Genomic DNA, 27,298 nt, shown 5'->3' with positions numbered 1-27,298 from the left:
TGGGATTCTTCTTCAGGCCTGGGCCTGAGCTTCTAACTGGATACCGGACCCTGGACACTGCAGCTTCTAACTGTTTGTGTGCAGAGGTCCCACATCACATGGAGCTCAGGATAATAAATTCTAGGTTTTAAAACCTAAGTGTATATATTTATAAAACATGACATGTAACAGCGCAAACAAGCCCAGATGCTGTGCTGGGATTTTCTGATTTGTTTCTCAAGACTAGTCTTCAAATTGCTTGTTGAAGCTTCTGTATAGTAAAATATTAACTTTCTCAGAAAGTGAGTCTCTATCATAGCAAACTCCTGAGTGTACTTCACTGAAAAATTCAGAAGGCTTTTCCTGCACACTCATTTAAACAGCCATTGTGAAGCACAGCTGCTCATCTCAGCATGTTCTAAATAGAGGACAGCCTTGTAAAGGGGTCCACGCAGGCTGCCTCTGACGACATGACCGTGAGCACACTCCCTCGATGTCTAATCACCACGGACTAACATGGCCAAGGACAGAGTCTGGAATCAGCCTAACTCTGATGAGGAGCAAGCTGCCAGCTTTCTCAGCCTTACCTCCAAGCCCCCAGTTGCTCCAAAATAAAGGACAAAAACGTACCACAACATTGACATGGTCTGTTCCACCTGCCCAGCGAAGAGCACACAAAGCTACCCAGTTGCAGGGTTTATGTCCTTCATGCTGTAGCTGTAACTTCTACTGCTTTGCCTGTATTTCACTGAACCCCAACTGCAAAGATCTGTCCCCTGCTTCCCTCAAGCTTAAGCACTCTAAAATGTCCTTATTAAAAGTATAGGGAATATTTGGAATATGAATTCACAAAACTGAGTATGAATTAAAAATTAATAAACATTAACAAAAATATTGGAGTATGTGAAGTTGGTATTTTGGTTCATATAATATTACGATAGGTAACAACACTACTCAAGAGATCAATAGTTAGAATTTATGGTTTGCTATTTTCTGAGTTTGTTCACAACTACAGGGCCTACACTATGACAGCTTAAAGACCTAGACTATGGATTTGAATGCAGGCAAACTTTATTCTATTCAGATACTAGAAAGTTGTATTAAAGCCACAAGGCTACCAGGAACCATGTTAATAAATCCAATTTGGGTCATAGATAACTGAAATAAATTTGTTCTGGAGCTTCTGGCCCATGAGAAAATACATAACACTGTGATGCTCACCTGTAATCTCAGCCCTCGGGAGGCAAAGACGGGAAGACGGGGCGTGTGAAGGCTACCTGGGCTACAGTATAAGGGTGTGAAACATGCCACACCTGTGCACCTGTGTGCTCGCACACACACTCTTTTTGCACCTGTATCTGTAGTCTAATTTGCAGACGTTCTTGTTTTTAGTCTTCTCTCCAGTCCCTGGGGGCAGGGACATCTGTAGTGTGTGTTCTATTTCACTCTGAACAACCATTTTTGCAAAAGGTTCTCATGTATTCAGCTGGAAAGTTCAAGTATGGGCTCATCATGCCATCTTTGGGAGCTAAACACCAAAGATGAGTAACTGCAGTTTTCCAAAGCAGGTTGTGATTAAAAAGGGCAGAACGTGCTATCTGCCATCAAAGAGAGGACTCGCTTTTGGTGCAGCCTCCTCTAAGTGTAGCTGTTTAAAGTGCATCTCTCTGCTAACCTGTGGCCCCCCGTCCCTGCCACACTCCTCAGATGGCTTCTCTTTTGTATGGTTAAACTAACAGGGAAAAGGAAAACTGTAGTAGGAAGCTGCTTGTTTGTTTTCCTGGCTGCCCAGAATCCTGAAATAATCACACAGAAATTGTATTAATTAAATCACTTCTTGGCCAATTACTTAAGCATATCATTAGCTAGCTCTTACATCTAGAATTAGCCCATTTCCAGTATTTTATATTTTACCACGAGGTTCGTGACCTACTGGCAAGGTTCCAACATGTCTGTTTCCTTCGGTGGCTTCATGGCTTCTCCTTGACTCTGCCTCCTTTCTCCCAGCATTCAGTCTAGTTTTCCTCACCTAGCCAAGTTCAGCCCTGCTATAGGTCCAAAGCACTTTCTTTATTCATTAATGGTAATCACAGCACACAGAGGGGAATCCCACACCAGACACTTTATTTCTACTGGTGACCAAGTCAGAGTTGGGACAGTGGAGTATGAAACAAATCCAGTCCTCTGCTGTGCTTATTTCAATTGTGTGGGCATTGGTTAGGGCCGATTGTCATGGAGACAGAGTGCACATGGGCGAAGTCAATAATCTGATCAGGAAACAGGGGTGAGGGTGTGTGACTCACCTTGGCAGGGGCCCAGTACTGACCCATCCTAGGGACTTTGAGGAGGGCCAGGAGCAGTGCTTAGAGACCAGAAGACATGTAGTCAAGATAATAATGCCTTACAGAGACAATGGGCAGTTAGTTACACAGGTGATGTCCAAGCTACATCACCTAAGTAATTTAGCAGAGCTGGCCTCAAGAACCAGGGAGTAGAGAAGTCTTTCTTCACACTGCTTTTGGATAAATCCTACATAGGATTTTAAGTTTACTTATTCTTGGAAAAGGAACAACTGGCCCAGACTGGCACTTAGAAACACACGCAGTACATGAACCGCTGTCGCCTCTGCTCTTTGCTGAAAATTTCGTTTCCTGAATTTACTTGGTATATTAGAGGTTCTTTAGAGAAACAGAACTAATCACACACATGAGAAACAACTTACTAAGTCAGTTTACATTAAAGTAACAACAGCTGAGTTATACCTGAGCGGCCAATAACCCGGTAGTGGCTTGTTCCTTGAAGTTGGAGTTGTCCCACAGCAGCTGTATGTCCGTCACTGCAGAGGACAGCCTGGCAGTTTCTCGGTCCCACAAGACTGGGTGCATCAGCACTTTCTGGCACCAAAAACCTGGGGGGGGTCCCTGGAGAGTCACTGATCCTGAGTCTGGAAACACAGGCTCTGACATCAGCAAAGGGCTCACTGCAGCAACAGGCCAAATCAACTCAAGATGAAGAGGAGGGCCAAGCTGGACTTCCGAAAGGTGCGGCCCATACTTGGGTGGGTCTTGGGCATCAATCAGTTAAGGCAATCAGTTCTGGGGCAGGGCCAACTCAGGTGATCCTAATTTGCATTGAGCTGCCACTAAAACCAACTGTAACACTTTGGTTTTATTTTGTTTTATTAGCACAGATAATCAGCATCATTACCTTAGGTAGTCTGTGTAGCCCAGGCTGGCCCGAAACTCAATATGTAATCCAAGATGGCTTTGCACTCATGGGCCTCCCAGAGCTAGAATTACAGCTGTGTACCAGCATGCTCCACTTAGCACAGATTGGTTTTGAACACTTTCTTCCAGGCCTCGGACTGTGGTAAAGCTGAAGGCATGAGCCCTGGAATTCAGGACACTCTGCTCCTGCCCTACAGAGCCTCCCTTGGGGAGCCCTGTGTTACAGATGTCCTTTGCCCCTGATTATCTCCCCTTGGTTTGGAGACACTTGTTTTGGCAGTTAACAATCCTTAGGTGAGGAAGTAGTTGCCCCAAGAGCCAGTGTCAGGCTATGGAGATAGCTCAGTGGGTAATGGCATTTGTCACCAAACCTGAGTTCATGACCCACATGCTGGAAGTGGAGAACAGAGTCCTGCAAGCTGTCCTCTGAGCTCCATGTATGCACCTGCATGCTTGTGAGGGTGCACATACAGACACACACACACACACACACAGCTTGAGGGAAGCAGTACAGTGGACCCTTGCTTACTGTCTTCTTAGACTTTTAATAAGAACTCTCAAAGTCGAATAATGATTTGATGGGCAGAACTAGTTTTAATCTACTTCACTACAAAGGTATTAAATGTGAAATAGAGAGAGGCTGAGGACTAAAAGACATTAAAAACACAACAAAAAAACCAATTTGCTTTAATTAATACCTCAAAATCACAATGTCCAAGCAACTACTATGGCGATGGTCGTTTCTTTTTAAAGACATTATTCCTTTGTTTTTCTGACCAAATGAGATGCCTGGTCTTGATCTATGTGGATGACCTTGTTGCTCCTGCATCCAGCTCCAGTGTCCTGAGATGACAGGCGAGTGCCACCATGCACTCCATTTCATTGCTGCAGGGGATGAAACCCAGTGGTTTATACCTGCTAGGCAGGCACCCAGCTCATCTTTAGGTTACCCTCCCGTGTCAGAGCTCATGTCTGGAGTCTTTCTTCATTAACCTTCATCTAGCCTCAGTCCCACAGGGTTAAGTACTCCACAGCCTGTATAGAAATGCCTTAGTCATTGTCAAACCCTGTCCCTTTGTAGACACCTTAGGGGAAACAGGATTTCTTCATGTTCCACCCATTTAAGCTTTTCCACTAAAAAGCAAGCATTCTCCTGTGGCTCTTGAGGGTATATTTCCTTTTTTCCAAAGTTGTTTGCTGCTGCTGTTTTCCTGTGTGACGCTGGGGAATCAAACCCAAGCAAGACCTTGTCCATGCTAGGTGAAGCTCCTCCTTGGAGCCCCAGCCCTGCAAGCGCTTTGCAACACACAAGACTATTGAAGAGCCAGACAATGATCCCACTTCCTTTGCCTCAAGACATGAGCTTTAAGGTTCATTTTTTTTTTTTTTTTTTTTTTTTTTTTTTTTTTGACACAGGGTTTCCCTGTAGTTTCTAGAGCCTGTCCTGGAACTAGCTCTTGTAGACCAGGCTGGCCTCGAACTCAGAGATCCTCCTGCCTCTGCCTCCCGAGTGCTGGGATTAAAGGCGTGCGCCACCACCGCCCGGCTCTTAAGGTTCATTTTTATTTCTCTAAATGATTAACACTTTTCGAGTTTCAATCATTCTACTGAAGTCACCTTTCTGCTGTTGAGGATATCTTTTCTTGCAGTATATAGTTTTTAGTACACATTCTTTCCTTTCAGTGATGACTGTCATGCCCTAGTAGATACTCCTCATTTTCTTCAGTGTTTACTGTTCCTTCTTTGGCTTTTGAAATCTTATTTTGAAGACTTGTGACCTTTTTACTTAATGAAGTTTGAGGTTTGCTCATTATTTTCTTTCAAGTTTAAATTATCTCAACCATCCTGTTTGAGATATACTTCTCATACCATACAATGTGTCTACTTAAATTGAGTACATAATCACAAATGTCAACCTTAAAAAAACCTTCCATCTTCCAGTGATCGTAATCCCTTTCCATCTCTATAAATATCCCTTCCTAGATAGTCTGTATAAAAGCAGCATAAATATGGCAACTTATAGAAGCTGGATTTTTCCTGCATTCAGCATGTTTTAATGCTCATCTAATATTCCATCCCTCCCTATGGTCATATATGTTTCACTGTCTGCATATTATCATTTTCTTTATCAATCCATTCATAGATGGAAATTTGGCTTTGTGAGCAATGCTGGACTCGAGTTAGAGCCTCCATTCCATGATGGGGATGGAAATGGGAAAGGGATTTTCAGGGGCTTGGGGAGCTGCTTCAACCAATAAGGTGCTTGTCGTGCAAGCATGAGGGCCTGGGTTCAGATGGCCAGCACTCACGTGAAATCTGGGCTTGTGGCATGTCTGTCCTTCTGTGTTGTGAAAGCAAGGCAGGTGTGCCTGCGGCCTTGCGGTCCGGTCAGTGAAACCAAAGGCTCCCAGCGTCACACACAGACTTGGGCTCAACAAAAGCTAAACTACGGTGGTGAGTGATGCAGGAAGACACCCAAAGACATTTCTGGTCACCAGATATGCTTCTGTCACACATGCCAGCCCTCATATGTACGACATGTGACTCCACCCCAATTGAAAATGTAAAGGAATTCTAACCAAGAAACAAAGATATTTTTGCATTTTAGATAATCACTCTCACATTCTGGTTAGAGGTCTGCCACAAGAGAAAATGACTTGATCATAAACTGAAGCTAAAAGACGAGGAGACTGGATGGGTTGAGATTTCACATTCTTTTATAAACTACCAGCAATGATTCTAAACAGTGTGAACCACACAGTCTGGTTCATCTGCCGAAGAGATCTGTGATATCAATAGTCTGGGCACCAAGTTGGTTTGGGACATGTTTTTCCAGGCTTGAGAGGGCACACCAGAGAGAAGACAGCAGTTGGTCTGTATAAGGAACTTGAGTATGCATGCAAGAGCCTGTAGTGATAGCTACACAAAACCTAAGCAAACATGCTTCTTTATAAACCAATGGACAGTTCAGATCCAAAAGACTCCAATACCTTAAGGCATGTAACCTTTGGTTATCCTTTGTTACATGGGGAAACAGATTACAGACCTTCAAAGTAGAGAGGCCACCTTGTGTATCTGGGTAGGTCTGTTCTAAATACAAGAGCTCTTTCAAAGCCATGGATCTTCTCTGGCTGGGGAAAGAAAGCTATGGCAGGAAGAATTTAGAGTTTCAGTGTCTGAGCAGGACACAGGCAGTGCTGGAAGCAGGCAATGTGAAAGCAGGAAGAATATATGCAGCTTCTAGAAGCAAGCTGGCCATAAAGGAAATGAGGGTGATCCTACTGCTGCTGCAAGGAGCAGGTGCCCTGCAGACGGGGGGACAGATGCTCTGGTCACGTGTTAGTACTTGGAGGAGCTTGGAAGAACAAATGTCCTTGGAGCCTCTGGGGAACAGCCCACCCTGGCTCACAATCCTTACTGGGCTCCTGCAGAGGACCCAGGTGAGTCACCCTGAATCAGGAAATGACACAAGCATGCAGTTTAAAGCCATTAAGCTTGTGGTGATCTTTTCTGGTAGCAGCAGTAAATTAAAACAAAAATGTGTTAAAAAAAATCCAAGCATTCCAATGACATTCTTTACAGAATTAGACAACACAATTCTAAGTCCACAAGGTATCCAATGCACTGGTTACTTTTCTATTGCTGTGATAGATAACACCATGCTCAGAAGCAATTTATGGAGGGAAGGTTTACTTTGGCTTATGGTTGCAGAGGGCTGGAGTTCATCATGGTGGGAGGCATGACGGCGCAGTAGGAAGCTGAGAGCTCAACCTCAACCACAAGCACAGAATAGAGAATGAGCTAGAAATGGAGTGAGGCTATATACTCCTGAAGTCACCACCACCAGTAACATACTTCCTCCATCAAGGCCACACCCCCAATCCTCCCCAAATAGTGCCACCAACTGGGAACCAAGTATTCAAATATCAGAGGCTCTAGGAGACATTTCTGATTCAAACCATCACACCCAAATAGCCAAGAACATCTCAATACTTGACTTAGCACTACAATACAGCACTAGAGTAACACACCCAGCATGTTACTAGCACAAAAAAGGACATGTATGTAGCTGGGCCTTCCTGGGGGTGGGGGTGAGAACGCATGGCATGAACGACACAAATGACCAGCAGACTAACTTATTTAGAAACGGGGAAAACCTTATATACCCTTCCAGCGCCCAGGCATTCTGATCCATTGACATCACATGGTTGCCCCTCACTGGCAAGGTATGATCAGAACCTCTGACAATACCAGGCAGACTCCAGGTTGGCTCCACTCTGCCTGGTAGGCTTCAAACTTCCTACACACAAAGTCCAAGAAATAAACTCATGCAGCTACACATACCTGGTTTACAATGGAGACACCAGAAACACACCCAAGAAAAAGGCAGCGATTCTGGGGAAACAAGGCAGCTGCTGTAGAAAAACGCACAAAATCAATTCTAAATAGACCAGAGGCTTTAATTTAACACTGAAAACAGCAGAGGAAAACAATGACAGCACAGGCAAGGGCTTCCTGAGTAGGACTCCAATAGTTCAGAAAATGATGGCAAGAGTTGCCAAATGGAATGAAAAGATTCTGCACAGCAACCAAAACAATCAGTGGTGACAGTCAGACATCCTACAGAACGGGAGAAAAACATTTCTGCCAGCTACTGCACTGACAGGGAATTAACATCTAGAATAGACAGAGAATTTTTTTTTTAAAAAAAAGCACCTGAAAAACAAATTATCCATTCAAGAAATGGGCAAAACCCACACGTTTTTTACTAATGTGCAAACCAATGTGTGAGCAGAAATTATCTGTGGGGCTCCTGACTTTTCTTTTACTCTAAGGCACACACAAAAAAAGAGGAACAAAGAAGAGATCCAGCAGAGGGGAATCGCTTTCTTGTAGTAACTGGAACAGGACTGGAGGACAAAGAAGATTAGAAAAGATGAAACATCAAGACACTCATGAAAGAAAGTTAACTGAAATATTACCAACGAATTACTGAAAAAAAAAAAAAGAAGACGGCACACACCTCCTTCCAGGGGAAAGAGATAACGGGTAACAAGGATCTGAAGTCCCTGTGAGCAGCACGGCTGCAGCTGAGCTGCTGGACTCCAGCCTCGGAAGAGGAAGCCACAGGGATAAGGAAGGGGTGTTTAAGCAGCCATTTGCCAGCAGAGACTTCACATGCAGCGTGCTGGTCTGTCCTTTGGGAAGGGCTAATGCTGTATTACTGCTAGCTGGGCACTCATTCAGAGATGGTAGCTACTTACAAAACCATTCATTGAAAACCAAAGACTCCTCCCTGCTCTGTCTGTATAAACACTGCTGCTGCGTAGATTAGGAGAGCAGCAGCCATCTATGCATCTAACGTGTCCTTCTCAAAAGCTCTTGATCCTCTCTGCTCGGTTCCAGGCTTGGAAGGATTTGAAGACCGCCCATACCAGAGTCAACAGGGCTCCCTGCTCATCTGCTAGCTGCTGGGGAAGCAGCCAGCCTGGAGAGAACCACAGAGGACAGAATGTTCCTCCTCTTCCCAGCCGGTGTGGATGGGCTGCAGGAGGATGAATGATTGTCTCAGGCCATGGGCTGGATGCCACACTTCAACCTTTGCTGACACCTTTGGTCTGGGCTGAGAAACAGTTGCTTGGGTTCTGACAAGGTCTTTATACACCTAGTCCCAGGCTGCAAATGTGAAGCACTTCCAATATTTTTATTGGTATCTTAAAACTTTTTTTAAAATTATATTCATTTAGTATTTGTGTGTGCATGGGCAGGGAGTGCACTGCCACTCTGAGAATGTAGAGAATATCTTGCAGGAGTTAGTTTTCTTCTACCATCTGGGGCTTGGAAATTGAACTCTACTGGTGTCTTTAAAATCTCCTTTAATATTGGGCATGGGCGCACATACCTGTAATCCCAGCACTAGGAGGCGGGAGCAGGAGGATTGCTGCAAGTTTCAGGCCATGCTGGGCTAGGCTACATAGCAAATTTTAGCCAAGTCGAAGCTACTAAGTGAGACTCTGAAAAGATAAACAAATAAGTAAATAAAATTCCCTTTAAGACAGCCGCTCCATGGGTTACATTTCAATCACATGTCCAACACAGAATAAAAGTATGGGAGTATAATTTTATTCTACTCTGTATCAATGCCATGGACTGATACCCACAGAACTGGATTACCAAGAGTTACAGCATTACATGTTTTAAGATTAATAATGACATACACCATCAATTCCTGAGTAAACAGTGCAGTGTAAAATTTAATCTATATTGCTCAGAAGACATCTTGCAGCATAGAAAGTGATCAAAATGATTACTTACTTTATCATGTCATAAAATACAAGTGTGTATTGCAGAACAGTGATACACTTTCAGTGGTAAGGGAAACTCGCAGGTCATAACAAAGACTCTTGTTTGTATGCGTCGGCTGGCATGATTGGCGTCCCAGGTCAGGCATCAGTAGTAAAGGAAGTCACGGTACAAAATTAAACCAAGTTACCTATACTGAAGACACACGACTTCATTCCGGAAATGGAAGCCTGGTTAACCTTTTGTACATACAAAAATTCTTTTAAAAAATTCTAGGTGATCACAAATATAAACTAGTTGAATAAAAGACAATGGCAGCGTTTTATTATGCTGTGAATCCATGGATCTCATCATTGGAAAAGTTAAGATCATGCAGCAACCTGGGGAACAGAAAGAGTATTGGGAAAAGTGTTTACAAATAAAGCATGAGATCAAAGCTTGCTAGCATACCTCCTCATCTTCTCAAGTCGTCTTTGTTTTTTTAAAAACACAATGATCGCATCAGAAACCTAACAATTCCTAAACAGCACTAGGTAGTTAATGAGTGTTCAAATTTTCACATTTAAATTTTCAATGACTTGAGTCAAGATCCAGTTACGATTCACTCACTGCAAATCGTGAACAAGCCGTTGGACACACTGATCTCCACGGTCCCTCTTTCCCTCTGCTTCCACCTCAGCAGTCCAGGAGCTGAAGATTGCATTGTCACTGCGGACCCCCAGTCTCCTCTGCTGCACCCCATGACACTCTGAAACAGCCCGGCCCTGGGTCCTCTTATTCCTCACACCTGACAAGTGGACGGAGTCTAGGACTTCCTCACAGACAGGTTTACTTCTCTTCGGCTACTCATTCAGAGTGTTGTTACTCTAAGAGGCACACAACACATGGCTACCTCTCTTATTAGATGCTAACAACCACTGGGCGCCTGGGAATTGCTCGGAATTGGTGAGATTCTACTTCCATCATTCTTTCCTCACTGATCCACTGAAGGACTCTATAAAGAAAACCTGCTGTGGTCATGTGGCTGCCCAGCAGCATGAGCACACACTGTCACAGAGAAAAAGGCAGAATAAAGGAACCCAGTGCATACAGAAAAGGCAGAATAAAGCTTTGCTTTCCTCCCTTTCCTCACCAGTTTTCAAAGTGAGGAGCAGGAAAACATACTGCAGAAATACCCTTCAGCTTGGGAAATCATACAAATAGAGACTGAGACCATAGAAGTGGCTGCTTAAAATGTTGCCGAAAATAATCATTATTTATTCAGCACTTCTGTCCAGAGCAGGAATACCCACACGAAGGCCACGTGGCATAGGGTTAGGGCACAGAGGTCCAGCTGTTCGCTCTGGGAGCCCACTCTACCTTTAGACTGTATACTGTCACCCCCAGGCAAGGGCTTCCCTGTAACCAGTCTACTCTTTCGATGCCTTTAACATGCCTTCTCTACTTTGTGACTGCAGTTTTTTTCAGGTGCTGTGAATGACAATGATAAGCAGATATTCTAACATTCTATCACCCTTCTGGCTTTATGTTTTGTTCTATCTTTTGAGATAGGGTCTACTTAAACAGCTCAGTCTGTCCTGGCCTCCAGAATACTGGGGTTACAGGTTTGTACACCATGCCAGTTTTGACTGTTGTTAGCCATCATTTGTAATACAGGTCCTTTATGACCAAATGATTCTGGTCTTCTCAAAACACACCCCCTAGGTGACAGCACCTGACTTTATTCGCGATTCTCCAAGTTGTGTTTCAGTCACATCTGTCATCTCTGGACAGTGTGAGCCTCTGAAGTTGAATCTACGTATCCATGTTCAATGCAAGGTAGCGAGTGTATCAAAGCGCCGTTGTTTGTGTTTTGTTTTTACACTGCAGGCTTCTAACCCTTTATTATACAAACTGCCAGGTGCTCATGAGATGCGGAGGGGATGCTTGGGATACAGCCAGTCATCCAGTTAGTACTGAGGGGCCTGGTTCTAGGTCTGCCCAGGGGCACCAAAGTCTGCGGGCCCCTACAACCCTCATATAAAATGGCAGTGTATTTGTGTTGTATGTACGGACATCTCCCAAGATACTTTAAATTATCTCTAGATTAATACAGTAAATAAAAAAATATGAATGCTACATAGCTATGCTGTGCTGCCCAGGGACTGACGACAGCAGCTGGGCACAGGTTCAGTACCAGCACAATGTTAAAAGTTTTCTAATCCACGGCTTGAAGTGGAACTGGAGGAGATGGAGAATGACTTTTGTGCAGCATGTAGCAGACATGAAATTAACTCTGGAGGCCCGAGGAAAGAATGGCAAGGAAATTTAGTTTACAGAACAACAAAACCATGATAAAGTAAGAGCCTCTTGACACTGTTGATATGAAAGCCACATTAGCTCAGCATGAAGGTGCACACTTTAATCCCACACCCAGAAGGCAGAGGCAGAGGCAGGCATAGCTCTGAGTTTGAGGTCAGTCAGGGCTACATGCTGAGACCTGGTCTCAAAAAGAAAGACACATTCCATTAATATGGCAAGGACAAGAAATCAGGGAAATGAGTCTGAACAGAAAGTCACAAGGGAGATGCCATGAAATGCAATTGCTGATCTGGGGCATGTCACCTTGACAGGCAGTTTGTGCAGCTTGCTCAGGGTAGGTAATCTCAGGGCATCATGGGGCATGGTTAAGAGACCTGCTGAGCCCCCTAGATAAGCCAGTTCAGCATAGCAGGATTAGTTTTGAGGCAGTTTAGAAAAGAGCTGTAGAGAGTACAGTTGCTTTATAGCATTTAGAAATGCACAGCCATGACAACCTACTATTTAATGCGCATATCGAGTGGCTCCAGTGTGCACAGGAGTGGCTATGATGAGCAGAAAGGAATGAATGAAAATGAAGAAGACTTGGCCCCAAGCTTGAGAGGCCGATTGTGGGCAAGGGACGGAGGTGTGCAGGATGGGTGTGCAGATCCTTCGGCAGTCAGTCTCAAGTGCCCATCACCTAACGGTATCACTGCAGCCTACACAGTGCTCAGAGACACCCGAGCCAGCACTGTAATGCAGCAAAGGTGCAGCACTGAGCCCTGTGTCCTACAAAAGCAAATGCTTCTTAACAATTTGGAGTCAGGGGATTTTATAAATACATTTTACAATAAAATAAGACTCAGACTATCTAGAAAATTTTAGGTTTATACAAAACAAATTTAAGGAGTCAGAAATTAAAATTGAAAAATCCAGCACTGGGGGCATCTAACCAACTATTTTCAAGTGTGGTTTTAGAATTAGATCATCTAAGGTGGTTTTCATTGTGTCGTCTAGCTACGGGTCTTGCTTACTTATGCCGTACAATCTAGCATCTTCACTTGGACATGCTGCCTGGATGGGATCACTGTATTTTATTCACCAACTCTAGACAGCTGCAGGAAATAAAGACAGAGCCACACTGAAATGGAAATGGCTTACTCATAATTACTTACATTAAAGTGGGTAGAAGGTAAGATAGAGAGCCCAATGTCCCAAATGAGATTGTGGCACTGATCTCATGACAGTTCATACTGACAGCTGTGGGCTGAGGACACTAACTGTTGGCTGAATCTCACTTTTCTAGCTGTATCTGACGCTAAGCATAATCCCAACCCCGCTCCTAGTATGTGGACTGGAAACGCCACTATTTTCATAGCTACCACAGACTTTTAAGTGTATGTCAGCATGGCAGGGAGAACCAAAAGGCTTCTTCCTTAGTGTTCTCTATGTGGGCTTCCATTTCGACTTCCGGTGCCCGACTGCTGCTCACCTTACCCCCTCCCAGTGCCCCGACTGCCGCTCACCTTATCCCCTCATCTGTAAATGGTGTTGGTCCACAGATGCAAAGGAAGACTCTGGAGTTTTCTAAACTTCTTTGCAAAAATTCAGAGAGAAGAGCTGGTGACACATGCCCCTGTTTGCCATTCCATTCTGGAGAAGGTGCTGAGAGAACAAATTCAGTATCAAATCTAGGACAAGCAAAGAAAAGAGTTTTCAAAGTCTGTATTTAACACCTCTATTGTCACAGTTCAGTCAGTAAGGACCCCTTCCCAAAGAACAGCGTAGCAAGACTGGATAGGCTCTACGTAAACATTTAATAAACACCTGCATGTGAAGGCGGATTCATGAAGCGCTGGCCTTGCTGTGGGTGAGGGCAATCTAAGGATTAGCCTTGCTGTGGAGAGGGCAATCTAAGGATTAGCCTTGCTGTGGAGAGGGCAATCTAAGGATTAGCCTTGCCGTGGAGAATGGCAATGATCTGTTTTTGGTTTTTCTTTCATTTCTTGAACTTACTAGCAAGAGACTTCCCTGGGATCTCAGAGTCTGTCACACCGTCACCCTGTCATCTGTCCAGGTGTCACAGAAAGGAGCGGTCTCCAGGGACAGTCACTTTAATCCCCACTCAAATCTGCCCATGATTGCCCTGGGACAAAAGGACTAAAAAGCCTATTTGACTTCTTGGTCCTGGTGGTTCCAACTCCACCAGGCAGATGTAGTCTCGCTGCCCAGAGCCTAGTACTAACCCTGTGAGGGGTAGTTATTCACTCGCTTGTGTGAGCCAGAACCTCAGCATACCTCTTGGGAGGCTCCCCTGCTACAGTCTGCATACACCCTATGAGCAGCCCTGGCTCCGGCCTCCCCACTCGGTCTTCACAACGTGACACTGCCCACTCAGTCTTCCTTCTGTGATGCTCCTAAGAGCCCCACTCTTCTGCTCTTAGCTCACGCTCATGTCCACCAGCAAGTGCTATACCCACTGCTCTTTCACTATGTACTGCAGACACGGTGGCCTCTGCCCCTTCTTCATAGCCCCTACTTCAGGTGGCAAGCATGTAGCCCCCAAGGGAACTGTCTGTCCGCTATTTCAATGCCCGCCATTTTGCTGCCCGCCTTTTCACCACCTGCCATTTCCCTGTCTGCTATTTCACAATGAAAAGGAAATGCAGCACGGATCAGGGAAGGTCACTGTAAGGGGCTGCTGTCCTGCATGAGAAGAGAGCTTCACCCAGAGTGGGAGCAAGTCCACATCTCTTTCTCACACGAACAGGATCACTGGGCTGCGTGGGCTGGGGCCATCTGCAGACAGCACAGAAATTCACAACGATGCCTGCTCTTCCCTCAGGCATAGAAGCAACCTGCCCATTGCGAACTGCCAGGCAGTCTTTTCTTTCTTGCTCAATTCCAGTGGAAAACTAAAGGCACCAATGCCATCAAGAGATGTTGCTGGGACAGTCTGTGCTGAGGATTCTGTCAGGAGGTTCCCGGCCTGAGGACACTGTCACCCGTGACTCATCAGTACCTTCATCCTAAGTAATCGGGGAGTATGGAGAACTTCTCACCATGACAAACAGCAGAGGCTGCTTAACTAAATTAGGGCATGTTCACATGACAGAACACAATGCTATTATTAAAAATCATGGTATAACACAGGGCTTTCCCAGTCCACACTTCTAGAATTTTGAGTCTTTAATAACTACATGTCAGTAGCCCCTCTCTTTCCAGTTGTGACCATCAGAAAGAAAAAAACAGTCTCTAAGAGCTAGAGAGATGGCTCAGCAGTTGAGAACACTTTTTGCTCTTGCAAAGAACCTTTTCCCCACCCCGCCAGAACCTACATGGCAGTTCACAACCACTGTACTCCAATTCTAGGGAATCTAATGCCTTTGTCTGGCCTCTTTGGGCACTAGTCCTGCATGTAGTATACTTACATATATGCAAGAAAACACTATACACATAAAATAAAAATAAATAAATCTTAAAGACAGTAACACTGAACCCTGTCTCCAAACAGAAGCAACCCTAAGGATGATTGATGGGAGCGGGGAGCTCAGCGTGACAGAACATACGCTGTAATCAGACAGACTAAGTGAGGCTCACTCAACTGCTGCGCACAATTATAGGCAGGACTAAAAACCAATCCTCCACACTGTAGCCTAAGCAACCCACACCCCAGTCATGAAGACCAAAACAAGGATACCTTGTGTGCACAGGTGCATGCCCCTTCATGACAGTTTATCAGAATCAACCCTTAGCAACAGACTAAGGGATAATGTCTAGTCATTCAAATAAATCCCTTAAAGTTTATAAAATTTCTCTTTAAAGAACTTAACAATACTTCTGTCAAAAATTTACTAGAAACATTTATTTTAAACTCTACCCATGTCCATTTAAAATCTTTTAAATGCTTGAGAAAACAGGGGCTCTAGTAAGGCAAACCATTCTCTCCTTGACAGAGGGCCTCTAACCCATCCTAAACACTCCCAGAGCATTGACACGGTCCCCAGACCCCAGCTGTGTAGCGGGGCGAGCAGGACAGGCGCCACTGTTTGAGTCTGAAGATAAAGACACAGGTCCGTGAAGCTAAGCTATTCCTAAAGAAGAGTTCAAGTGATCAGGCTTATTTTACATTAATTTTTAAAGATTATTAATTTATGCATTTTGGGGGTTTGTTTGCTGTTTGTTTTTTGAGACGTGGTATCTCTGTGTGGCTCTGGCTGTCCTGGAAACCACTCTATAGGTCAGGCTGGTCTTGAACTCAGAGATCCATGAGCGTATGCCTCCCAAGTGCTGGGATTAAAGGCATGAGCTACCACCCTCCTGGCTTAAGATTTATTATTTTTATTTTCTATGAATGAGTGTTTTGCCTGCACGTGTATACATCTATCAGGTGACTGTCGAAGAGGGCATGATCCCCTAGAACTGGAGTTATGGACGGTTGTGAGACACCATCTGAGTCCTCTGCAACAGCAACAAGGGCTCTTTCTCACTGAGCCATCTCTCCTCCCCCGTGGAACAGTAAGGCTTAAAGCTGAGGATATGGGAAATAGGGTTTGGTCTGCAAGCTCCCTGGTAAATGTTTCCCAATGTGAAAGCTTGGAATTTGGTGATCTGTATTTCCTGAATTCATCCTTAGCTGCCTCAGCAGAGTAAATACGCCTAGGCAGAGGCTTCAGCCAGGTTAAGAACAGTAGTGCTCCAAGGCTAAGCATGTTCAAATCACAGCCGTAACTTATGAGCCACTCATTAAAGGAGACAGAGGATTATGGGAAGTAACAGAGAACACAACAAAGAGCCGACATCCTCAGCCCTAGGGATGGTGGCACCTAAGGGTGTTCGGGCTTTTCAAGGACTGGTAACTTGATCTTTATGAGACTATATCACCTCAGATATTCTTACAACTTAGAAATCCCTGACACTCTGAGACTAGATGATTGCACAAATGCCTCAGAAAGTATGGTGGCCTGTCTAGCTCAATGTTCTCGAATTGGTACTGCTTGCAGCTGACCTTGCTTCGCAGTTTTTCCTTTTCTGTAATGACACAAGCTCTTGCCGTGCCTCTCTTTCTATTGATAACACCAGATCTGCTTTCTATTGATAACACCCGATCTGCTTTCTATTGATAACACCAGCACAAAACGAAAACCGGCAACAGAGTTATTAGCGCCACTAACTCCGTCAGCGGAAACTGAAACCCGCTGCTGCAATGGTGAGCAACGGCCCTGTCCAGGCACAGCGACGGCTCCCTAGAGGACCCAGGCACTCCACCACAGGCAGCTCTGCTCCAGCTTCCAGCAAACCGCACCTCCCAGGATACAGCAAAACTTAAATCTGAGTTCACAGGTGCAATACCTTTTATCTTTAAATGCCAATTTCTCTAGTTCGCATCTCCAAATTATATCATCCTCTGTTTTATTGAAGAACATTAATTTCACCTTCCTTAAAAGGAAAAAAGAAAAACTCATTAAATGTAAGTCATTATTACATTTAAAATATGCACAAGTGGAGATGTCCAAAAGAACTTGGTAACTGCTTTTAGGTAGCCCAAATTATAAAAACATGAAATGAGACAGAGGAACCCAGTAATATAGTCGGTAGGAGGAGCAGAATAACATGCCAAGTGGGCTATGAGAGCAGATGAACTACCTACCCACGGACAAGGAATGCCTTGCACTAAAAGCCTCCTGAGAAACAGTAATCAGAGAGAAGGGAACGTACCTGAGACTGGACATGCAAGTCAAAGCGTAGTTCAGCACATTAACCATCGGTGTGAAGCCTGTTCCAGCTGCCAATAAAAAGAGATCTTCTACTTCTTGGAGTTTAGATAGTTTAAAATTGCCCTCGGGACTGCTTACAGAAACAAAATCTCCTAAACAAACAAATGAAATAAATAAAATCAGAAAACAAAACAATAGAAAAAAGCAGGAAGGGAAACAGAGAGAGCACTGGTGAGTGACAGGACGGACATTTGACCCGTGAGTGCCACATCGGTCTACAGAGCCGGAGAGGAGTTTCAGAGGCAATCATCAGATAGCCAAATATGTCAGGATTCTATGGTGATAATCAGACTAAGGAGTAAATAATACAAGGTAGGAAGGGAAGAGATATTTGCTATTTACACATTGGTTAGTAACCACAGGGCCCAGCTGGGCAGGAGAGACTGGAAACAAATGTATTCTGGAGCCTGACATTGGCAGTGCCATGACTTCTCCAGTAAGATTTGAAAAGATCTGTCAGCTGAAACGAGAAGAGCCATTATGAGCTTAATTCCCACGAAAACAGCAATATCAGAAAGCAACTGTTTTTGGGCAGTTGCCTAGTTTCTATGGGGGTCGGCTGACAGGACTGTCCACACCTCTCATAAAACAACACCGCCACCAGGGTACATTCAGAAACCTCCTACACAACTTGAAAAATAAAAAACAAAACTGTTGCTTATCTTGAAGTTATTTAAATGCTGTGTCTTAAAATGTTTGGGTGCTTATAATTTCTTCCGTTTTACACAAGATAGTAATACCAGTCTAAGGAATAATCACACTACAGGACTTCTAAAGTGCCTTTCAGAAGTAACATCAAGACTTAACTGTCAGTCCATCCTGTGGCCCCACTGTGAGCTGATGCTGACAGAGAAAGAGGAAGAACATTTTTGCCATTAAAGCAAAAGGAATCAAAAGGAGGTAGGGAAAAATGAAAAAACACAGAGAAAGGGTCAGAAACAAGAAGGGAAGATTTTGCATGTTCAGAGACATTATAATCTGTTATCCAGTCTTTCCAGGTTCGTTTCCTGACAGCCTAGTATGTGCAAACTGTCAAGCTAGGTCCTGGAAATAAGACACTTTCTACCTGTAAATGTCAGTCTTACAAATAATCAGTGTGCTCCTCTTAAAACAGAGCATGAGCAACTGTTCTTAAGTGATTCTGAGAAGGAGGGCTTCATAATGGAAGTGCTCATCTGTCGAGTCTTTGCAAAGGAAGGACTGATGGATATTCTAGATGAGGGTCCTCTAGGAACCTAAGAATGAGGATACCAGACACAAAAGCTAGAGCCTAGCAGCCCTTGTAAGCCCTGCAAAAAGTAGAGCAGTACAGGTAAAGAAGATCTGCTAGAGGCGTCAAAGCTGGGGAGAAAAGTGAGTCTATTCTCAGAACTGGAGAAGCTGCTGGGGTATGCATGAAGAGAAAGACACCAGTTAGAGCCGTGTGAGGGATCAGTTCGGGGACACAACGGAAAGGATGGAGGCTTGCTTTCAGAGCACAGGGTTGGGAGGAACGATGACAGCAAACCTTGTGGCTGATGGGAATGAGCAAGTCTCCAGAGCAGGGCAGGGATGAACAGAGATGCTGCACATGCTAAAGATGGAGGACATGGAGTACCAGACAAAGGGGAGACAAGCTGAGTTTAGGGTGCATAACAGACTCCCACATGGAGACAACAGAGGGTCACTCACTGATCCAATCTACAGTACAAACAAGGCTACAAGTCAACATTACTAACCAATCTGAAGACGATCAAGCTCTGGTGTGAAGAGTCCATCAGGATAGATTTTGATGAGAAAGTAGATGTATTTATTTGGGGGAGGAGCTGGCTCTCTAAAGCCTGAGAGTGAGGAGACAGACACGGGTGTGTACGGCTTTACTATTTCTGCACCTGGAAAAAAATCAAAACAAAGAAAAGTGTAATACTTAAAGAGCTCTTAATGAAGATAAAACATAAAAATTTCATGATGCTATCAGTGTATGTTTAAAACTAATGTATCTATATCTTTAATGAGATGCTCCACATCCATGTTTTAATTCAAGGATATAATCTTAACAAACCAATGCTTAACCATTATACAGACTTTTTGTAAAATTTTTGTAAAATTAAGTACGGTCTATAATAATGAATCCAGGCAGACATATAACTTGTGAAGCAGAAAATGGCATCAGAGTTTTCCATGGAGGTGTAATAATAAAGACAGACCAATTCCAGTATAAACCACACACTTAGCAACAGTTAATGGTCAACAATAAGAGCACTAGAGAAAGGAGGCATTTCACTTCTAATTTTATATATTTTAGATTGTTTTAATGTTCTAAAATTATTATTTTGGCAGCTGAATGAAAGGAAGGATAGATAATCTAATTATGTCATGGAAAGTTTTATTTGTAAAACTAAAGTGATTTGATCAAGTGCTAAAGAAAAGAGTCATGAAACATTTGAAAGACCACAATTTCATCCATGGCTTTCATTGTTTCCTATGTAACTAAAAGCTCACTGGCTGAGGGCTATCCTAAGGGAGCCAGCAGCTCCTGGCGGTAGTCTGCACTAGTGATGAAGAGCCTCATGGCACCATCATGGAAGAACCAAGTCCCAAGGAGTCTATAAGACAAACACAGACTGAAGTAAGGAACCTGCAGCTTCAAGAGGCCTAGAAATGTTGGTTATCAGTAAGAACTGGAGTAATTGAAATAAGTAAATGAAGAGATTTAGGATGAAATAAGGGAAAAATAATCCACACAGCAAGGAACACAGTTTTGAACACCTTGAATTGGTAGCATACGTAAGGAAACTATGTGCAATTATTAATTTGTTTTGAGTTTTATAGACTCAATCTCCTGAGTGGCACAGCCCCTAAGGGGATACCAAGGACACAGGTCTGTTTCTAGTGATACTCCCTGTGGGGACCATTGTGTGCTCACTCCCTGCTCCAGGTTATCAGGAGCAAAGCCACAGTCCTCACACTCCTGCAGCCACAGACTCAGAGGCTTCCTGACATTAAAGCCAGGTGTCCAGAAGGGCCAGTAACTTAGACAAGTGTACAAAATAACATGTCCCCCACTCCACCCTACCGCGGCTCTAATCCCCTTACCTGTGACACTGAGCTTGAGGTAAACATGGTACCCAACTGGCACCTGAAGGTGAGTACTTGGAGGCAGCATCAGACAGAAAAGCCTTGTATCATGAGTAACATCTTCCTTGGAAATTAGCTGGCACCTTCTGTAGAACAAGCCTAGAAGGCAACATGATTAGGTCACTAGTGGAACCCACACTCCACTCTGCTCTTCCAGAACTCCAGTCTCATTACAGTGCACACAGCTCGAAAACTCAGTAACTTTACAAGCCTATTTTGTTTTGTAAAACACGTGAACACATCTATAATTTGAAAAATTGAGAATTAATAAGTCTAATAAAATGACTGTTATCTCTTCATACCTGTAACAGCACATTAAAAACATGTCTCAAAGAAATTAAAACCTAATTTCTTCTTATACATATTTTGTAAGCAACTCCATATTTTAGGCTTTATATTTACAATGATATTGATTGTACATATAAAAATATTTGATAAAGATGGTTACATTCTCAAGTTTTTTTTTTCTTTCCCAATGAAAAGGTTTTAAAAGTTGAGTACTTGGAATTTAACAGTACTACCACTGTCAAGTAGGCTAACACCACACTCTGATGAAAGAAAACTGTTATTTCCTTAAGTGCCTTTCGGCCACTTGAGTTTCTTCTGTTGAGAATTCTCTGTTTAGTTCTGTACCCCAATTTTAAATTGGATTATTTAGAATTTTGATGTCTAATTCCTTGAGTTCCTTTTTTTAATGTTTCTTTTGGCTTTATTTTTTTATGTATCTGAAAATAAAATTGGAAAGGCATTTCAGCTAGAGAAAAGCAATATTGTTTTATAAAGCATTTTATGTGACATGAGTACTTATATGACTTTCTTTATATTTTATGTAGACAGGAGGATTTTTGAGAATAGACTAATAATCATGATCAAATGATGGCAAGGCAAGGAAGGGGATATCACAAAGCCCATGTGCTCAGAGTCTCTGGTGCCTGTCTGTACAGGAGCGCGTCTCCTAAAACGAAGCAAAAACATTCCTGAAATCCAGAAGACACACTTTCATAAACTAGAAAGGAACAAACCATTTTATTATTTTTAAAACAATCTTCTTTTGTTTTACATACTAATCCCAGTTACCTCTTCCTCCCTGTTTTTTTTTCCCCTTCACCCCCCTCCCCCCATTTCAGTCCTCAGAGAGGGTGAGGCCTTCCATGGAAAATCACCAAAGTCTGTCACATCACTTGACACAGGAATATTTTATGGTTATCTTGTTCACAGGAATTTGCTGCATTCAACTGATATTTCTAGTTCTTTTTTTGATTTGGTAGGTGAGGGCTTTTCTATTTTTATAATTCTCAGTAAGACAGAAACTTCTAGTTCTGTGGTTGTATAAAAGAAATCCATAAATGAACAATTGAGTGGAATAGACAATTCACAAAAGAAGTTCAATAGACTTAAGAACACACACACATATTTTTAACATCAGAAGCAAAATGCAAAGAAAACGCACACACATACACAAACTCACACATACACACTCACAGACACACTCAGAGACACAGACACAGACACACACACACTCACAGACTTTCTCTCACACACACACGTATTAGTATTGGACTTTCACTGCTTTCACTGATATTTCATGTCACAGTCATTTTCAATGAATAAGATTGATTCTCAATATAGATTTTCTTTGCATTTTGTTCCTTGAGTTCCTTATATATTTTGATGTGGCGTTGGTGAAGATCTTTTCCCATTTAGTACGCTGCCTTTTTTGCCTTATTGACTATGTCCTTTGCTTTACAGAAGCTTCTCAGTTTCAGGGGTCCCATGTATTTATTGTTGTCTCAGTGTCTGTGATAGTGGGGTTACATTTAGGAAGTGGTTTCCTGTGCCCATGCATTGAAGACTACTTCCTACTTTCTCTTCTATTAGGTTCAGTGTGGTCAGATTTATATTGAGGTCTTTGATCCATTTGGACTTGAGTTTTGTGTATGGCATTAGATATGGATCTATTTTCATTCTTCTACATGTTGACATCCAGTTATGCCAGCACCATTTGTTGAAGATGCTTTCTTTTTTTTTCATTGTATAATTTTAGCTTCTTTGTCAAAAATCAAGTGTTCATAGGTATGTGGATTAATATCCGGGTCTTCAATTCAATTTCATTAGTCAACCTCTCTGTTTTTATGCCAATACCAAGCTGTTTTCATTACTGTAGCTCTGTAATAGAGCTTGATGTCAGGGATGGTGATGCCTCCAGAAGTTCCATTATTGTACAGGATTTTTTGGCTACCCTGGGTTTTTTGTTTTTCCATATGAAGTTGATTATTGTTCTTTCAAGGTCTGTGAAGAATGTGTTAGGATTTTGATGGGGATTGCATTGAATCTATAGAATGTCTCTTTCCTTGTTATCCCTCTCTGTCTTTTTTCCCATCTCAGCTGCCCCAGCTAAGACCCTAAGCAATAATGGAGAAGGAACCTGAATTAGCCTCCCCCTGTAATCAGATTAATGACTACCTTAATTGTCATCCTAGAAATTCCATCCAGCAACTGATGGAAGCAGATGCAGAGATCCACAGTTAGCACTGGGCCAAGCTCCCAGAGTCCAGTCGAAGAGAGGGAGGAGGGATAATATGAGCAAAGGGGTCAAGACCATGATGGGGAAACCCACAGAAAGAGCCGACCTGAGTTACTGGGAGCTCACTGACTCCAGACTGATGGGGGACCTGCATAGGCCCAAAGTAGGTAGGTCATCTGAATATGGGTGACAGATATATGGCTGGGACAGTCTGTGCAGCCACTGGCAGTGGGACCAGGATTTATCCCTAGTGCTTAAACTGGCTTTTTGGAGCCCATTCTCTTTGGAGGGATACTCTGCTCAGCCTTGATATGGAGGGAGGGCCTGGTCCTGCCTCAAAGTGATGTGTCAGACTTTGTTGACTTCCCATGGGAAGTCTCACCCTCTCTAAGGAGTGGATGGGGGGTGGGGTGCATGGAAGGTGCGGGGAGTGGGAAGAGGAGAGGGAGAGGAGACTGGGATTGGTATGTAAAATAAGAAAACATTGTTTTAAAAAATAAAGAAAAAGAAAAAAGAAAAAATGCTGGGAACTAGAAAAAGGCAGATGACTAGCGACTGACTCAGCAGACCAGAGAAAGTGGAATCCTAAACCAGAAATGTAAGCAGCAGCAGACTGGAATTTTTTAACAGAAAAATCCCTTAATGATCTGAGGTTAGCAGGACCTATCACTGCTAACATCAGAATAAAGGTAAAATGGAAACTTTCTGGTTAAAAGTTTAAGGGGCTCAGATGCTCTCCACCCCACTTAAGTTCTTCTACTTAGCATAGCCATGCAATAGGCCCCCTCTAATCTAATTACAAAGTAGCACAGGGTCTGAGGATTGGGAATACACTAGAGTAGACTGTGTCCTCTCATTAGAGTGGCAAAACTGTAGCAGCCAGTACCTTGGACTGTAACTACATCTGAAGACAGGTCCTTTAAAAAGTACTTAAGGTAAAGTGAGGGCTGGAGAGATGGCTCAGAGGTTAAGAGCACTGACTGCTCTTCCAGAGGTCCTGAGTTCAATTCCCAGCAACCACATGGTAGCTCACAACCATCTGTAATGAGATCTGGTGCCTTCTTCTGGCCTGTAGGCATTGGGGCTGAACACTGTGTACATAATAAATAAATAAATCTTAAAAAAGAACCTTAAAAAAAGGTAAAGTGAGGGCAATCTTGTCCCTTTCCAGCTAGAGTGGTGGGTGCCCTTTTAAAAAAAGTTAACACACACTCACTTTCACACACACACACACGGAAAAGCACACAAGCCAAGCAGAGGGGCCTTAGAAGCGTCTAATCCTGCCAATACCGTGACTGAACTTATAAACTTCACAACTGAGAGAAAACAAATTCTGTTCTTAAGCTGTGATCAGCAGTCATAGTACTTTAGCTAACCAAGACGGTATTCTAGTGGGAAAAACAAAACAAAACAAAACAACAAAAAAAACCCCACCAAAACCAAAATCCAAACAAAAACAGGAGGAAGAGAAGGATGAGACTAAGTCACATTTACAGAACTGCAGCTTTCTTTGCAGACACGCCTTCCAAAGACTGTGTGAAGGGAGAATACTGTTCCCAGGAGACTCACAAATCCTGGCACCAAGCTGTCCTCAGAGAAAACACTCATCTGCACAGGGAATACACTGGCAAAAAGCCCAACCCTTCGTGCACAGCTGTTACCAGCTGAAACATGAGCAGACATGAGATCAGAAATATCAAAACGGCATCTGGTATGGAACATCAAAACAAACAACAAACAAGATTGTGCGATGAGAGGTGACACAGAGAAAAGGAAACACCGGAACACCATCAGCTAATTTTTTTTTTTTTTTAAAAAAAGATGGGCTAGTGGGATGACTCAGTGGGTAAAGGTTCTTGCAGTCGAGACTGACAAGCCAAGTTTGATCCCCAGGACCTATGTGGAAGAAGAGAACCAACTCCTGCAAATTGTCTCCTGACCTCCACATGAAAACCATTGTGTGTATGTGTGCCCACACAGAGACACATGCCAATAAATAAATAAAATGCTACTTAAAACCTTTACAAAACAAATATAAGAAACAAGAGTACTGCATACCTGTATCTTTCTTTGTAATAAAGGAATCATGCTTCTCCAAGGGCTGACCAAGACATTTCCAAGAAATATTTTCTCTCTTTTGTAGGACAATATCTATTTTTCCAACATTCTCAATGACCCGTACTGAAAAGAAAAGAAATTTCACTAGTTTCACTGATACTAAATGCAAATTTTTATTCTAAAACTAAACTTTCTCATATGGGTGCACTAACATGCTCTTATATAACAATAAAAATTAACAGAAAAATAAGATTTTGTTCACTTAGTCAGTAAAAGTGATTTTTGTTTTATCTGATGCTAAATCCAGATTATTTTAGTGGTATGGGAGGTTCTTCTGTCTATGTGTTATTTTCATTGGTTAAATAAAGAGACTTCCTTGGCCTTTTGATAGGGCAGAAAATTAGGTGAGTGGAGTGGACAGAACAGGATGCTGGGAAGGAGGCAGGCAGAGATTGCTGCCATGGAGCCAGCTGCCAGGTCAGACATGCTGAATCTTTCCCGGTAAGCCACGACCTCATGGTGACAAACAGATTATTAGAAATGGGTTGAATCAAGATGTGAGAGTTAGCCAGTAAGAGGCTAGAGCTTATGGGCCAAGCAGTAATTTAATTAATACAATTTCTGTGTGATTATTTCGGGGGATAAGTTAGCTAGGCAGCAGGACAAGGCCCGCTCCTTTTACAGCATTTTAGATTCAGACTGGCTTCTTTCAAACCAATTTACCAAGGCCTGGTGTTATATGTGTGACTTTCAAAAGGGCACGATAGAGCTTTGAATACACATCCTGGCCACAGCCTGAAGCACAAGTCACACCGAATGGGCCCATCAAACCAAACAATTTATTCTCTTTCATATATTTAGTTAAGCCTGAGAGGTCTATATTGTGAACCGAGAACAACACTGAGCCTAAAAATATAAGAGCAGACTCAGAAGATTTAGCATGTAGGACATACATAAGAGAAAAGTCCATGGGCACTGCTCGTCACTGAAAATCTTTCAGATGCTCTTCCTTGCTCAGTGACTAGAACAGTTCTTTGTGTGAGGCCAGTAATAAAACAAGGATGTCTAGCTACTGACTTAAATCTGATGAGTAACATGCTTTTAAAGTCATAACACACACTTTACTTTGCTCAGCAGCTCAGTATCTGTTCTTCTACACTGTGAACCTGGGAGTCTGCCACAGTGCAACACCTCTTTAAAACAGATGAGCAAAGTGAATTCAACTAAATGACCACTGAGTTCAGATTTCATGAGAATAAAAACAAGCTCCTTGAATGTAAAGAGCTTGCTATGGTATATGGTAAAGGGAGAAGCCTGGAAGTCAGAAACTATTTTGAGTCCTCAGCTCCCAAGGAAACCGTACTGCACATGGTATGTGGCAATATCACAGCTCAGTGAGCTCCACCCCGGCATCCACTTGAGTGTAGGTAGCTATGAAAGTGTATCTGGTCTAGTATGTGCCTAGGAGCTGCATGTGAGGAGCAGGGCAGAGAGGAAGAACAAAATCAGAAAGGAATGTTCTTAAGAGAGAGAAAAGGAAAATAGATAAGAAGAGCAAGGAGAGGGCTGGAGAGATGGCTCAGAGGTTAAGAGCACTGACTGCTCATCCAAAGGTCCTGAGTTCAATTCCCAGCAACCACATGGTGGCTCACAACCATCTGTAATGGGGTCTGGTGCTCTCTTCTGGCCTGCAGGCATACACACAGACAGAATATTGTACACATAATAAAGAAAGAAAGAAAAAAGGAAAGAAAGAAAGAAAGAAAGAAAGAAAGAAAGAAAGAAAGAAAGAAAGGGAGAAAGAGGGAAAAACAGAAACCAGAAAGAGTGCACTTTAAAATTAATGTATTTATGACATGAAATATATGTAAGAAAAATAAAGACAAATGCCTGGCTTTTTTTCCTTCCTATACATGCCTGTGTGTGTGTGTGTGTGTGTGTGTGTGTGTGTGTGTGTATACACACATAATTTCTTTCTGGTTTTTAGTACTTACCAGAAAAATTTTCTTGAACTTCATGACTTAGCCCTGATA

The 27,298-nt window shown here is 43.0% G+C and overlaps 1 protein-coding gene across 3 annotated transcripts in view; it reads right to left on the bottom strand.

The window, feature by feature from the left end:
- Nucleotides 1-9,307: 9,307 nt before the first annotated feature.
- Nucleotides 9,308-27,298, bottom strand: part of LOC119808874 (cytochrome b5 reductase 4) — a 56,492-nt gene continuing 38,501 nt past the window's right edge. For 2 of the 3 annotated variants that reach the window (XM_038321383.1, XM_038321384.1), the window contains 8 exons: nt 27,260-27,292; nt 25,266-25,388; nt 20,642-20,782; nt 19,285-19,437; nt 17,508-17,658; nt 17,142-17,228; nt 13,316-13,480; nt 9,308-9,889 (listed from right to left, as the gene is read on the bottom strand). In XM_038321383.1, coding sequence (XP_038177311.1) covers nt 9,835-9,889; nt 13,316-13,480; nt 17,142-17,228; nt 17,508-17,658; nt 19,285-19,437; nt 20,642-20,782; nt 25,266-25,388; nt 27,260-27,292 — 908 coding nt within the window. In that variant the 3' untranslated portion in view covers nt 9,308-9,834. The remainder of the gene's footprint in view (nt 9,890-13,315; nt 13,481-17,141; nt 17,229-17,507; nt 17,659-19,284; nt 19,438-20,641; nt 20,783-25,265; nt 25,389-27,259; nt 27,293-27,298) is intronic. The other variant, XR_005284568.1, reaches the window with a different exon arrangement.

Source organism: Arvicola amphibius, chromosome 3 (genome assembly GCF_903992535.2).
Source record: "Arvicola amphibius chromosome 3, mArvAmp1.2, whole genome shotgun sequence".
Taxonomy (NCBI): domain Eukaryota; kingdom Metazoa; phylum Chordata; class Mammalia; order Rodentia; family Cricetidae; genus Arvicola; species Arvicola amphibius.
Note: the sequence above shows the minus strand (reverse complement) of the source record. Positions and strands in the feature narration are given on the sequence as shown.